Source organism: Saccopteryx bilineata, chromosome 9, assembly GCF_036850765.1.
Source record: "Saccopteryx bilineata isolate mSacBil1 chromosome 9, mSacBil1_pri_phased_curated, whole genome shotgun sequence".
Taxonomy (NCBI): Eukaryota; Metazoa; Chordata; class Mammalia; order Chiroptera; family Emballonuridae; genus Saccopteryx; species Saccopteryx bilineata.
The window spans coordinates 45,819,202-45,834,349 of NC_089498.1; the positions used below are offsets into that span (position 1 = coordinate 45,819,202).

At 53.1% G+C, this 15,148-nt stretch overlaps 2 protein-coding genes across 2 annotated transcripts; both read left to right on the forward strand.

Annotated features, from left to right (window-relative positions):
* Positions 1 to 76: 76 nt before the first annotated feature.
* MED29 (mediator complex subunit 29) lies at positions 77 to 4,888 on the forward strand. Its single transcript, XM_066243338.1, has 4 exons — positions 77 to 442; positions 1,632 to 1,690; positions 1,953 to 2,037; positions 4,574 to 4,888. Exons 1-4 carry the CDS (start codon positions 227 to 229, stop codon positions 4,814 to 4,816), a joined length of 603 nt encoding a protein of 200 aa, XP_066099435.1. The 5' UTR covers positions 77 to 226; the 3' UTR covers positions 4,817 to 4,888.
* Positions 4,889 to 12,511: 7,623 nt separating this feature from the next.
* On the forward strand, positions 12,512 to 15,015 carry ZFP36 (ZFP36 ring finger protein). Its single transcript, XM_066243594.1, has 2 exons — positions 12,512 to 12,592; positions 13,397 to 15,015. The coding sequence occupies exons 1-2, from the start codon at positions 12,569 to 12,571 to the stop codon at positions 14,339 to 14,341; spliced, it is 969 nt and encodes a 322-aa protein (XP_066099691.1). The 5' UTR covers positions 12,512 to 12,568; the 3' UTR covers positions 14,342 to 15,015.
* Positions 15,016 to 15,148: the final 133 nt, after the last annotated feature.

A 15,148-nucleotide genomic window follows, 5' to 3' on the forward strand; every position in this document is an offset into this window, starting at 1 on the left:
TTGGGTAATGGGCGGAGCGAGAGGAGAGCCTTTAATGATTGGTGAATAGGTACATCAGTCTGAACGTCGGGTTTGAGAATCAAGAGCTGGGTCGGGTGCCTTTCCTTCCATTGGATGAATTGTTTGAGTGGCTCCAACTTGCCGAACGGGGCCTAGAGACTAAGACTCTCAGAAGAAACCTGGGCGACGCACTTGTGACGCACTTCCGGCGCGCTAAGTAAGGAAGATGGCTACCTCTCAGCAGCAAGTTTCAGCGGCTTCCTCCACTGCTGGTGTATCGGGTCCAGGTTCGGTGGGTGGCTCGGGTACCCAGCAGCAGCCACAACCACCGACACAACTGGTGGGGTCTGCCCAGAGCGGGCTTTTGCAGCAGCAACAACAGGACTTCGATCCTGTGCAGCGCTATAAAATGCTCATCCCGCAGCTGAAGGAGAGTCTGCAGGTGATTTGTCGTGAGCTTCTAGAAGCAAACGGGGTTGGTTCTCTGACTCTAAAGGACAGGACGAAGCGGGCTGCTTAGGCAAGGAGGAAGCATATGGAACATTAGACAAGGGAAGGGAGTGAGACGTTGGTCTTCGTGTAAGCTACGCGGATGTTGAGCCTGGGATTGGCCGGAGCTGGAGTGAGAGGGAGTTTAAAGGAGAAACCAGCTTCTGGCCTTTAAAACCTGAGGGAGCCCTGGCCGGTTGCTCAGCGGTAGAGCGTCGGCCTGGCGTGCAGGGGACCCGGGTTCGATTCCCAGCCAGGGCACATAGGAGAAGCGCCCATTTGCTTCTCCACTCCCCCCCCTCCTTCCTCTCTGTCTCTCTCTTCCCCTCCCTCAGACAAGGTTCCATTGGAGCAGAGATGGCCCGGGCGCTGGGGATGGCTCCTTGGCCTCTGCCCCAGGCGCTAGAGTGGCTCTGGTCACGGCAGAGCATCGCCCCCTGGTGGGCGTGCCGGGTGGATCCTGGTGGGGCGCATGCGGGAGTCTGTCTGACTGTCTCTCCCCGTTTCCAGCTTCAGAAAAAAAAAAAAAACAAACCTGAGGGAGTCTGACCAGGTGGTGGCGCAGTGGATAGAACGTTGGACTGGGATGCGCAGGACCAGGTTCTAGACCCCGAGTCGCCAGCTTGAGCGTGGGCTCATCTGGTTTGAGGAGAAAGCTCACCAGCCTTGGACCCAAGGTCGCTGGCTTCAGCAAGGGGTCACTCAGTCTGCTGTAGCCCCCCCCTCCCCGTCAAGGCACATATGAGAAAGCAATCAATGGGCAATTTAAGTGCTACAGCGAAAAACTGATAATTGATGCTTCTCATCTCTTTCCGTTCCAGTCTGTCCCTTTCTCTGACTCTCTCTGTCTCTGTAAAAACAAACAAAAAACACTTGGGGGAAGGACGGCTGGTACAGAGAGATTCTGCTTGTGATTGGTGGGTGGGGGAGGACTCTTAAGGTATGTGGGGAGGTGATTGACAACGCAGGTGAGAGCAGGCCTCTGGGAAAATAGGGATGTTTATTGTTATAGATGGAGCTACAAGAGGAGAGATGTCAAGTGAAGAGGAAGCCTGAGATTGACTGGATCTTCAGGAAGAGTGTAGATTTCCAAAAATGTCCCCTTCTGTTTCTCCATCTCACGCATTTTTTTTTTTAACTAGACTTTGATGAAGGTTGCCGCCCAGAACTTGATTCAGAACACTAACATTGACAACGGACAGTGAGTGTGGCCTCATTTCCCAGGCTGCCCTGTCTCCACCCCAGTCTTAGAAACTCATCCCCCACCCTTCCTCCTACTTTCAAGTCCAATTCCCTAGTGCAGCCTTGTGCTTTCCGCCTCTTCTACTATTACCAATCCCCTAGTCCCTGCCTCAGGGCTCCTAGGCCTTTACCTGGTTTCCTGATGATACCCGGTTGGGTAGAATCTGGTGTCCCAGAGATGGAAATCCATTCCTCAGTTTCCTTCTTCTCCTGGGCTGTAGAAAGAGCAGTGATGGACCCATACAGCGCTTTGACAAGTGTCTGGAGGAGTTCTACGCACTCTGTGACCAGCTGGAGCTCTGCCTGGTAAGAAGCCTCCTAGACATTGGGTAACAGACCACAACCCTGGCCCAGTCTGTGAGTCTTAAGGAATCCTCATTCAGTCAGTCAACAAGCACATAACTGAGCACCTCCTGCAGGCTAGGCCTGTGCTCCAGCTGATGCTGAGGACACAGTGTTGCCCTGATCTTTGTCCTCACAGAGCTTCCAGTTCAGTGGGGTGACATATATCCCCAAACAGTGATGGCTCAGAACACCAACAGCAGTGATGGGAACAATCCCAGGCTTCAGAAGTCAGGGCTCAGATGAAAGTGGGGTCACAGTTAGAGAGATCAGGATTTCAATAAGGGAAACTCGATGGGCTGTGGAAACCCAGAGAAGGCATCTATCTGTCCCTGCCTGGGAGAGAGTGGCTCGGGGAAGGCCATTGGTGAAGACCACATGGGAGCTGAGGCAATAACTAAAATGGAAAAGGAGTGGTAGAGCGTCGGCCTGGCGTGCAGGAGTCCCGGGTTCGATTCCTGGCCAGGGCACACAGGAGAAGCGCCCATCTGCTTCTCCACCCCTCCCCCTCTCCTTCCTCTCTGTCTCTCTCTTCCCCTCCTGCAGCCGAGGCTCCATTGGAGCAAAGTTGGCCTGGGCGCTGGGGATGGCTCTGTGGCTTCTGCCTCAGGTGCTAGAATGGCCCTGGTTGCAACAGAGCAACGCCCCAGATGGGCAGAGCATCGCCCCCTGGTAGGCATGCCGGGTGGATCCCAGTTGGACAGATGCGGGAGTCTTTCTGACTGCCTCCCCATTTCCAACTTCAGAAAAATACCCCCCCAAAAAAATGGAAGGCCAGGCCTGACCTGCAGTGGCACAGTAGATAAAGCATTGATCTGGAATGCTGAGGTCGCCAGTTCAAATCCGGCCAAGGCACGTATAGGAGTTGATGCTTTCTGCTCCTCCCCCCTTCTCTCTGTCTCCTCTCTCTAAAATGAATAAAATCTAAAAATAAAAAAGGTAAATGGAAGAAGGCCAGAAATTTAGAGGAGGTCAAGTCTTTAAGAGCACAGCTTCTGAAATCAGGTGAACCACCAACCTCTATCTCTGAGCCTTGGGTTCCTTCTCTGGAAAATGAATTTTCAGGAAAGACTCAGCAAGTTCATGCATGTGAAGTACTTAATATGGTACTAGGTACATGGCAAATGCTTCCTGAAATATTTTCATTGTTTTTGTAGTATCATTGTCCTCATTATTTTGAACTGGATTTTGAAGAAAAAGTCAGAATTTAGGAAGGCTGGTAGTGGTAGAAAGGCATTCCAACCAAAAGGAACAGCCTCTGCTTTAAGTTCCCTTTAGGAATGTCATGAAATACAGTTAAGTGCTAGTGGTAAGATTTTTTTTTAGAATGAAAACAAAGGAAAAGCTTAGGATAGAAGATAGGAATGTGGCTAGACTGGGCTGCCTAGACTCAGGAAAGAAAGTTATAGAGGCAAACAGAAAGGCTTTAAAGCCCACTGCTCCCCAGGTTGCAGGATTTGTGGGGACCCTTAAGTTTAGGAGAGAAGAAAGCAAAGTATGGCCTTAGAGAAGGAAGAGAGGGGTTGCTCCAAGGTTGTTGAATTTTGAATATAGCCCTCAGGGTGCTGGGAAGCCATCCAGAGTTTCAAGCAAAGAAGAACATTGGACCTTTTTTTTTCTTCTTCTTTTTCCAAGTGAGAGGAGGGAAGATAGACTCCTGCATACACCCTGACCAGGATCCACCTGGCAACCCCCATGTGGGGCCAATGCTCTGCTCATCTAGGGCCATGCTTGCAACTGGGCTATTCTTAGTGCTTGAGTTAGAGGCTCCACAGAGTCATCCTAGGCGCCTGCATCGATGCACTCAAACCAATCCAGCCATGGCTATGGGAGGAGAAGAGAGAGAGAGAAGAGGGAGGTGGGTGGAGAAGCAGATGGTCACTTCTCCTGTGTGCCCTGACTGATACTAGTAATCGAACCTGGGACATCCACACGTGGGGCTGATGCTCTATCACTGAGCCAACCAGCCATGGCCTGGCCCCATTGCTTTTTTGAATAATATGCCTCTGGCTTCCAAATGAGAGATGGGTTAAAGGGCCATGTCAGGATTCAATGGGCAAGACTCCACCAGGGCAGGGCCATGAGGGAGTGGGGAAAGGCAGGTGGGAGAGGTTTTGTATACAGACCATGGAACTGATGGGTTGTGGGAGGAAGAGCCTCCAGGATGAGGCCCAGGACTCTAGTCAGAATAATAGGGTCACCCCTTAGGGACCCAGGAAGAAGAGCAATTTGGGAGAGGAGTATGTGAAAACTCTGGAATTTCAGGGGAAGAGGGGACACACATACTATCATCATTGCAGAGGTAGGCACTGAGCAGTGTGTGGAGGTAAGACAGCCCCAAGAGGGCATGAGAATGAGAGGAGATGGGCCATGGGAATTGCTGCATTTGAGGTTTGGGTAGAGTAAGTACATAGGAGTCCAGAGGCCAGGCTGGCCCTTAGGGTAGGGTTGGGCATACCTCGAGGGAGGCTGATGCTGCACCTTGCCTGCCTGTCCACAGCGCCTGGCACATGAGTGCCTGTCACAGAGTTGCGACAGTGCCAAGCACTCTCCCGCGCTGGTGCCCACAGCCACCAAGCCAGACGCAGTACAGCCTGACAGCCTACCCTACCCTCAGTACCTGGCGGTCATCAAAGCCCAGATCTCCTGTGCCAAGGACATTCACACCGCTCTACTGGACTGTGCCAACAAGGTCACGGGGAAGACTCCTGCACCACCTACAGGCCCTGGGGGTGCCTTGTGAGCTAGTGGGGCTGGGAGTGGGGCAGGCTGTGGGAGAGGGATGGGAGGGAATGAAGAGTGGCCTTAAAGCATCTTTGTGTCTTGACTTTTCTTCCTGCCTGAGCTCTTAGGTGGCAGCCAGCAGAGGGCAGCAGAGGCTAGTAAGGAGCACCAGCAGAGGGCAGGAGAGGCTAGTAAGTAAGGGAAGGGAGGGGAGCAGCTTTGCAGGTTGCTGGCATAGGGAGAGTGGACTTCCTGCCTGTGGCAGACCTCTTCCTGGAACATTTCCACTACCTGCCCTGGGTTTGAAACCCTAAGTGGACCTATTTCACTCCGTCCTTACTGATTCTGTCCCAGTATGGTCTCAGTATCTGCTCCTTTTGCTAGCCGGTCCCTTCTGTGTTTGCTACATCTGTCTGTTGCCTGATTCAGTCTCTTTCTGTTCATGTGTCTCTCTCTGCCTTTCTGGTGCTGTGTCTCCCCGTCTGTGACCATCTCTCTCTCTCTCTCAGTTCCCCTTTCCTGTCTTGTGCCCCAACTCCTCACTGGGACTCTGTGTCTGTGAAGGAGACCAGATTCTGGGTGCCAGAACCCCTGGGATACCTGGGGCTAGGGGAGGGAGCTTCATTTCCAGGGGCTGCAGCCAAGCCCAGGGATCCCAGGCACATCTCGTGTCAGCCCAGCCTCCAGTGTCCTTGACCCAGGAAAGGAGAAGTAAAGGGTCTAAGTCCTGACCTCAGCATGCCTGGTTAGGGAACAAGTCAGGCCTCCACCCATACCCAGGGCCTACGTCAGCAGCACTTAAACTGAGGGCATTGTGCAATTCATGGTGAAGCCTAGCCCAGCTGGGTGCCTGGGTCCCTATATTTTTAGCCCCAAAGGAGAAGTGAAAAGGCCTCAGAAGGGGTGAATCATCAGTCCTAGGGAAGAACCCAGGCGTCTGGCCCCAGCTGCTCCAGGAAGCAGGCCTTGGGGAGGGGGCTTTGAGGAGGTAGTGCCCCAGCAGGCTCCCCTCTTCTCTAAGAGCAAGTTCTTAGGGAGCTCAGCGATGATGGCCTTCAGGACTGGGCAGGTGCAGGGTGGAGCTACCAGCCTAGGCCCAGCTGGTGGGGTATGAAAGGCTCAAGTCAACCTCATTGGGGGACTGGCCCTCCCAACATCTTCTGTGCCCTGATTCCCATATCACCACCCAGAGGCTTCCTCTCCTGGACCCCACGTCTGCGAGGAAACCCTGGAACCATGGAGACCTGTGATACACACAAAGCCCAAGTTCCCACACTAGAGTCCTGGGAAATGGCCACCTGTAGGTGTGTGGGTGTGAGTGTGTGTGTCAGGCAAATAGGACAGGCCCTCAGGAAGGGCAGCAGACCTCTGGGTCATTAGCTGAAGCTGCTGTCCACAGGTGGTAGAATTTTTCCTTAGGGAAACCACATTTCTACCCATTTATTTGACTGAATCAGCCCCCCCATCTGACTCCCCAGGTCATCTAGGAACATCTTTTTTATTTAAAGTCAAGTGAATATGGCCCTGGCCGGTTGGCTCAGTGGTAGAGCATCGGCCTGGTGTGCAGAAGTCCCAGGTTCGATTCCCGGCCAGGGCACACAGGAGAAGCGCCCATCTGCTTCTCCACCCCTCCCCCTCTCCTTCCTCTCTCTCTCTCTCTTCCCCTCCGGCAGCGAGGCTCTATTGGAGCAAAGATGGCCCGGGCGCTGGGGATGGCTCCGTGGCCTCTGCCTCAGGCACTAGAATGGCTCTGGTTGCGACAGAGCGACGCCCCGGATGGGCAGAGCATCGCCCCCTGGTGGGCATGCCCGGTGGATCCCAGTCGGGCGCATGCGGGAGTCTGTCTGACTGCCTCCCCGTTTCCAGTTTCAGAAAAATACAAAAACAAAACTGACCATTGTAATCTAGTCCTCGTCGATTTGGTGCCCATACATATCTCGGTAACTAATCTCTTAAGTACAAGAACAAAATCATATTTCCACCTAACATTATGCAATTACCTGTGCACAACTAAAAATACATGGGGTTCTATAACGTGCTGGTGGAGATGTATCGATGTTAGGTACATACACTCAGAAGACTGAGGTATAGTTGGACATGTGAATACTAAGAAAATCATAAGGAAGGAAAAATACAATATTTATTGAAAAAAATCCACTTATAGCCCTGGCCGGTTGGCTCAGTGGTAGAGCGTCGGCCTGGCGTGCAGGAGTCCCAGGTTCAATTCCCGGCTAGGGCACACAGGAGAAGCGCCCATCTGCTTCTCCACCCTTCCCCCTCTCCTTCCTCTCTGTCTCTCTCTTCCCCTCCCGCGGCCGAGGCTCCATTGGAGCAAAGTTGGCCCGGACGCTGAGGATGGCTCTGTGGCCTCTGCCTCAGGTGCTAGAATGGCTCTGGTTGCAACAGAGCATCACCCCCTGGTGGGCATGCCAGGTGGATCCCAGTTGGGCACACGCGGGGGAGTCTGTCTGACTGCCTCCCCGTTTCCAACTTCAGAAAAATGCAAAAAGAAGAAAAAAAAAGCCTGACCAGGCGGTGGCGCAGTGGATAGAGCATTGGACTGGAAAGCAGAGGACCCAGGTTTGAGACCCAGAGGTCGCCAGCTTGTGCGCGGGCTCATCTGGTTTGAGCAAAATACCCACCAGCTTGAACCCAAGGTCGCTGGCTCCAGCAAGGGGTTACTTGGTCTGCTGAAGGCCCACGGTCAAGGCACATATGAGAAAGCAATCAATGAACAACTAAGGTGTTGCAACGCGCAATGAAAAACTAATGATTGATGCTTCTCATCTCTCTCTGTTCCTGTCTGTCTGTCCCTGTCTATCCCCCTCTCTCTCTGAAAAAAAGAAAAAGAAAAAGAAAGAAAGAAAGAAATCCACTTACTGCCTGACCTGTGGTGGCGCAGTGGATAAAGCGTCAACCTGGAAATGCTGAGGTCGCCGGTTCAAAACCCTGGGCTTGCCTGGTCAAGGCACATATGGGAGTTGATGCTTCTAGCTCCTCCCTCTGACTCTCTCTCTCTTCTCTTTCTCTCTCTCTCTCTCTCTCTCTCTCTCCCTCTCTCTCTCCTCTCTAAAAAAAAATGAATAAATAAATTTAAAAAAATTTTAAAAATCTACTTATAATTGAACCGTCCCAGTTCAGATGTCAACAGTATACACATGGAAAAATAAAGGAGAAAATTGGGATTAAAAGCGGGGAAAGATTTCCCTGACTGGATAGCTCAGTTGGTTAGAGCATCAATGCTGAAGCACAGAGGTGGTCAGTTTGATCCCTGGTCAAGGCACATACAAGAACAGATCAATGTTCCTGTCTCTCTCTCTCGCTCCTCTCTAAAATCAATAAAATAAACTTAAAAAAAAATTTTTTTAATTGGGGAAAGATTTTTAATAGAAAAAAAAAAGACTGCTTGACTGGTGGTGGCTCAGTGGATAGAGCATTGACCTGGGACACTTGAGGACCCAGATTAGAAACCCTGAGGTCACTAGCTAGAGTGTAGGGTCCCCAGCTTGAGCGTGAGATCATAAACATGATCCCATAGTGTCTGGCTTGAGACTAAAGGTCACTAGCTTGAGCCAAGGGTTACTGGCACAGTTGGAGGCCTTCCACCCCCTTCAAGGCACATATGAGAAGCAATCAACTAACAACTAAAGTGACACAACTCCAAGTAGATGCCCATCTCTGTCTGCCTTATTCAATAAATCTAACAAATGGAAGATTTAGATGTGTAGAATTGTTACTTTATTGAGAAAGTTTAAGAAGTTGGGTAGTCCATGGATAACTTATTTGTAAATAGATGTTATTTGTTAAATAGCAAGATTTTAAAAGTTTTTTAAATCCTAGACAGGTTTTAAAGGGCTTGCTAAGAAAGCTGACTTGAAAGAAGTGTGGACATTGGGGAAAAGAACATTCCAGGGAGAGCGAATGGCAAGTGCAAACGCCCTGAGGCAGGAATGTGATGGTGTGTTTAAAGAACAGTGCAGCTGGACTACAATAAAGGGGCTGGGATAGAAGTCTAGGCAGGTATGAAGTACCTTGGTTTAGATCTTTACTAGATTATTCAACCCAGACGGAGATTGTACAGCCTGGTACACAACCATACACGTCAGGGAAGGATGTGCATGAGATAACACAGCCACATAGCACAACTTCAGGGGACACAGGCACATACCTTACCCACCCAGCTAAGACTAGCATAACCCACCATCCTACAATCATAGTGTCCCCAGGGCCTCAGCACAACCCCACTAACAGACTAAAGGAACAGTTCAACAATGTAAATATATAAACAACCCTCTAACCACCACTTAACCTGTTATCTCGCACCCCATCACAGACTTTGTCCATCACAGGCTGACTCAGCCCTGCTCTCAGCTCAACATTATCAAAAGCAGCCTTGGCTGGGGAGAGATCAAGTTTCCCAGGTGCCAGCTAGTGTGCCTGAATGTCTGGTCTGCCCACAGAGGCCAGCAGAAACTGACATGGAGCGGGGCACGCACCACCCACCCTTCCCATCGTGTGCACTCTAGACGTCACAAACCAAAGTTCACCAGTTTCACTGCCTTGTGACTAGGCCACAGAAACCGCATCGAGCATGTTCTCAGTGACACCCCCCTGAAATAAGGACACAGACATTTTACACTATTCAGTACACTGAGCTGCAGGGACCTTGCACACAGCCACAGCTGCCTATAATCTCACAGATACTTACTTACACACTCAACTTTGAAGTGTGTGCACAGATCTTCATCGCACAAGAGGGCAGTCATACCCTCACTCCAGATCCCACATTGCTTCAGAACTACGCACAGGTGTGCAGTTGGGTATGTAAGTCACAGATTCCCATGAATGCCACCTCAGAGAGGGTTGAATACATACTACCACACCCCAAGGTTGTTGAAGTAAATACAGTATAGTCACTTATACTAGCTCCAGCGGTTTCACACATTTATTGTCATGTCAAGTGGGACGGGAAGACACAGACCTCACACAGGAAAGTGGGCCGCAGGCATCCCAGGTCTCACCCAGTCACGCCAGGGGACACACCTTCTCACATGCAGCGCTCACACTTCACAGTGTCAGACACACACGTACTCCGGTGGCCCCGCGCAGTTAACACCGTCACGCCAGGCGCACACCGGACCGGGCACACGTGCCTTTGGGTACACAGGCCCACTCGCCCACGCACTCGCTCTGGCTCTCACACCTCCGCGTTTCCCGTCCCCGCTTGTTTTTCTGGAAACTCTGCTCTCCGTTCCCCTCCCCCTAGGCCGGAAGTGCTCGCTGTATTTTTAGCCTTTCTGGTTTCCTCCCCTTTCCTCCTCCTCCCGCCCGCCCAGGACCTGCCCCCTGTGCCCGGCGGGGGACCCCGGCCATCCCCTTCCCCACCGTCATTCCAGAGGGGATTCCCGGCCGCTGCTAGTGCCACGGATTTTCCCGCTGGCTACGTGGGGAGTGGGGAGGAGTCCTGCCTTGAACTTCCTCCTACGCTGGGACTCCTGAGGCCAAGATATAGTTGAAGGGGGATGGGAGCCGAGCTATTAAGTCAGTGAGAAGGGCTGGGGGCTCAGACTCTAGGATCTGATGAAGGATGGGGCCAGGGGCCGGCTCTAAACCGAGATGTCTGAGCGTGGAGGTGGCTTGGAGGACCGGACCCCTAGATCTGAACAAGGAGGGGCCGAGGCCCGGGCTTCTGAGCTTACTCGTCTGTGTTTTGGTGGGTGGTCAGTCCTTCCCTGTATGAAGCCCCCCAACCAGCCTCTTCGAGAGTCTCACTATCCCAAGTGTCCAGGTTCTTGGGGTGGATGACTCAGCACACGGGAGAGTGGAGGGGGTCAGCCTGACTCAGGGATGGGAAATGTTCCCGGTCTCCAGGGAATCGAAACTGGAATCCCTTCTCTAGGACTGCGTCTGGAGCCAAGCCGCGCCCCGGGGACCCCAGGGTGCCCCAACCTCCCACTTTCCCGGCGACTTCACCCTAGGAGCAGCACAGGGATTTGGAGCCCGGCCGGGAGGCGGGTGCCAGGCAACTCCCCTTTCACCCTTTTCCCGTTGTCCTCAAGCTTCTGTTTACAGGCGACAGAAGCCCTGGTTACAGAAGAGGAACCCAGTCGTCCGGGCTGAGCGTCCTCGTCACGGCTTCCAGGAAGCCCCCTTCCCCCGCCCCTTACGAGTGAGTCACGGGCGAGCGGGAGGCTGCAACCGTGCCAAAGCTACCCGCAGCCGCCCAGCTCACGGGACCAGCCGGGAAGGCCCCTCGGCACCAGAAAGCGCTGCACCAGGGATTCCCCTGAACTCTGTCCGAGGAGGCAGGTCCGTGTGCCTGGCCTTATCTCCCCACCTCAACATAAGCCCATAGTCACAGCCTGCAAGAGTGAACTTTGCACCATCATAACTCGACTCCGTGGCTATTATTTCTGCCCCAAAATTTTCACCCAGGGCAGTCAGCTCACCAAGACACCCTTAAGAAACGAGTTTTCTTCCCAGATCTTAAAGTTCTCACACAGGGAAACCCCTTGACAGTAAACAACTTGCGAATGTGGGGAGTGATCCCTGCAAGTTTAGAGTTTCCTCAAGGAACACCTCTATGAGACCCATCAGACCATCAGTTGGGGATGACCCATTTCTTCCATCTCAAAACAGCTTTTCATCAAGGCAACCCTCCACTATTATAAAAGATTTCACCCTTTCCAATCTTGAGTTTTCTCAGAGGACAAACAACACGATTTCATTTACTAAATACAACGAGGAGAGTAACTTGGCTTCTATTCTTGGGTGTCTCATGTGTAAAATGAGTCCAACAACTCGTCCTTGAGTTAACATAAAAGCAAAGCACTTTCATAGGACATACATACAATGGTGCCTGGCCATCAGAAGAGTCACTCTCTGTGGGAGGGTGAGAGGCTACAGTGGCTCTGCATTGGGAAAGGATGCCCCTTTCCAGTCTTGCCAAGTATCAGGGACCCTTCTCCTCGCGATTTGGGGTGGGTAGGGACAAGGACTCCGGGTCTGGGCTGTTTGAGAGTGAAACCGAAGCAGGTTTCACTAGAGAATTTTCTGCCAGGCCTGTTGGTCCCCTCTCTCTGTTTTGTTCCTGCAGATTTCTGTCTTGAGGGTGTGTGTTTGTCCCTCTTTTTGTTTATGTGACCTTCCCTCCAACTTCTCGCTCTGAATTTGTCCCTGGGACTGTTTCTTCCTGTCTTTCCTGTCTCCCTACTTCTTTTACCCTGTCTTTCCTTTTATTCGTATGCTTCCCTGAATGTGTCTCTCCCTCCTTCTTTTGTGTCTCTGTGATTGTTTCCCTTTACGTTTCTACATTTCTTGGTTTCTTGCTCTCTCCGTGCCTCTCCCAGCCGGGGTTGGTCTCTCAAGCGCACGCCCACCCAATGCCCCGGCCTCCGTCCTTGTCAAATCCCCCCTGGATCCCTGCTCGCACCTCCGTTCCAGTTCCCTTTCTGACACCTCAGTCTCCAGCCTTGAAAACTGGGTCGACACTCCCACCCCACGCACTCCTCGTCGGGCCTCGGCTGCCCGTGGGCCCTGCACTGGCACGTCCCAACGGGGTCTGGGCGGAAGGGGACCATCCCAAACTGGGCGGGCAGCGAGGGGGGATGCGCGTCCGGGAAGCGCCCTCCTCGCCCCGCCCCCGGATCCGCCCCCTGGTGACCACGCCCCTTTCTCTCTATAAAACACCCGCTCCGGCAGCCGGCCGCAGCTTTACTCCAGCTCTCCCACTTTCGACTGCTCTGTCTGCGGATCGGCGTTCTGTGCCGCCATGGATCTCACCGCCATCTACGAGGTGAGTCCCCGCCGACTGGCACCTTTGGGTCCCCATCACTGACTGACACCCTCAAAATATCAGGGCTCACTGGCGCCGCAACTTCCCACGCGGGACCCCTGGCTCCCTGCTGAAACTTGAGCGCCTAATCGCCGTCCGCTCCTGCCCGGGGTCCTGCCTCCTTTCTCTGAGCAGTGTGATTCCCTGGTGGTGATAAATGGAGCCTGCGACTTTCGAGTCCCAGCCCAAACATGGGTCGAGTGGCCCTTTGAGATAGAAAGCTGAAGGAGTTTTCTCAGACTAGGGCTGTCTGGAGGCGGAAATGGCCCTACACCTGGCTTCCCCCCAGTAGTTTCTGAGGGCGCGGTTTTGCGCGGAGGCGTTTCTGGGGCTAGAGTCTTGGGGTGAGGGGAAGGTGACTTCTGTCTCCACTCCCCGACACAGATGAGGACTCTGGGACTCTAAAACGGAGGAAGAGATCTGACTCCTAGGTTACCTTTGCCGGCTGCTCCAGTTGTGAAACTGGAGAACTCGATAGGTGGAGTCAGATCCCGAGAGGCCCGGAGGATCAAAATTGGTGGAAAGCGGTGTGCCCTGGGTCGGGGGACCCGGTTTGCTGTGTCTCTAGAGATAGGCTTCAGTTCTGAAAAAACTCAGAATTTCCCATTCGTGATCCCTTTGATCCCGAAGCCCTGGGTTTCTGTGGGCGGGTGGGGCTCAGGCCAGGAGCCCACAAACCGGACTGGCAAGCTGTTACGTGCCCTGCAGCCGGGGAGGGCCGTCACCCTGCATTTTCGGTGTCTTAACTGATCCCTGTTTCTACAGAGCCTCCTGTCTCTGAGCCCTGACCTGCCATCTGACCATGGAGACACTGAGTCCAGCCCTGGGTGGGCCTCCTCAGGACTCTGGAGACTCGGCTCATCTGATTCCAGCCCTGCTGGGGTTACTCCCCGCCTGCCTGGCCGATCTACCAGCCTGGTAGAGGGTCGAAGCTGTGGCTGGGTGCCTCCACCCCCAGGCTTCGCACCCCTGGCTCCTCGCCCAGGCAGTGAGCTGTCACCCTCACCTACTGCGAACCCCACCACCTCATCCCGATACAAGACTGAGCTATGTCGGACCTTCTCAGAGAGTGGGCGCTGCCGCTATGGGGCTAAGTGCCAATTTGCCCATGGCCCTGGTGAGCTGCGCCAGGCCAGTCGCCACCCCAAGTACAAGACGGAACTCTGCCACAAGTTCTACCTCCAGGGCCGCTGCCCCTACGGCTCACGCTGCCACTTCATCCACAACCCCAGTGAGGACCTGGCCGCCCCTGGCCACCCCCATATGCTGCGCCAGAGCATCAGCTTCTCAGGTCTGCCTTCTGGCCGCCGATCCTCACCACCACCAGCAGGCCTGGCAGGCCCTTCCCTGTCATCGTGCTCCTTCTCCCCCTCCAGCTCCCCACCACCACCACCTGGGGACCTTCCACTTTCACCCTCTGCCTTCTCTGCTGCCCCTGGGACCCCTGTAGCCCGAAGGGACCCTACACCAGCCTGTTGCCCCTCTTGCCGAAGGGCCACCCCCAGCAGCGTCTGGGGACCTGTGGGTGGCCTGGCTCGAAGCCCCTCTGCACACTCCTTGGGATCTGATCCCGATGAATATGCCAGCAGTGGCAGCAGCCTGGGAGGGTCCGACTCCCCTGTCTTCGAAACTGGGGTTTTTGGACCACCCCAGCCACCTACAGCCCCTCGGCGACTCCCCATCTTCAATCGCATCTCAGTGTCTGAATGACAAGTGCCTGCCCAGTATACAGATCAGCTGGATCTCAAGGGGGGCCATTTCTCTTGTGCTGTGGGCTCCACAGGAGCCCTGGGGCTGTGGGGAACTGGGGGGCTCTTAATCAGTGGCCCCACTGCCTTAACTGCATTAACCCACTCCTTTGACCCCATGCTGGGGCAGGTCCCCAGTGTGCAAGCTCAAGCTCAGTGTTCATGGTGTTGGAGGAAGGAGTATATTCTGGAGTCTTTTTAAAGATGTAGCAAATTCGAGGGTGGTGGTGAGCCCTTTCCACCGCACCTTTCCCCTTCCCGACGCTGTGAATAGGCCCCTACTGCCCTCTCCTGATTTTTCCTAGACCCCAGAGGATCCAGTGTGACTGATGGTGACTGGTTCCTCCCATTTAGGGTCAATCCTGGTGCTCAGATTTCCCTCCGAAAGCATTGCCAACCCACTCCTCCCAGCCATTGAGCCCTTTATTTATGACGACTTTATTTATTCTTGTAGATTTTATAGTATTTATATATTTGGGTCGTCTGCTTCCCTTGTATTTTTCTTTCTCCTTTTTGTAATATTGGAAACGAAGGAATAATTATTATAAGTATACTAATATATTAAGTAATATATATTGTTAAAAGTTTATTTTTGTGTTTTTTGGAATTTTTAAATAAAAGGCATCTGTGTGTAAACGTGAATTCTGGTCTTTTTGCGGTCCAGAGGCAGTGAAAGGAGTGGGGAGGATGGTGTGGCCCTTTTTTGAAGCAGGACCCATAGCTCCAAATATTTCTCTAGCAGAGCTGCACTTACCTGGCCGGAAGTGAC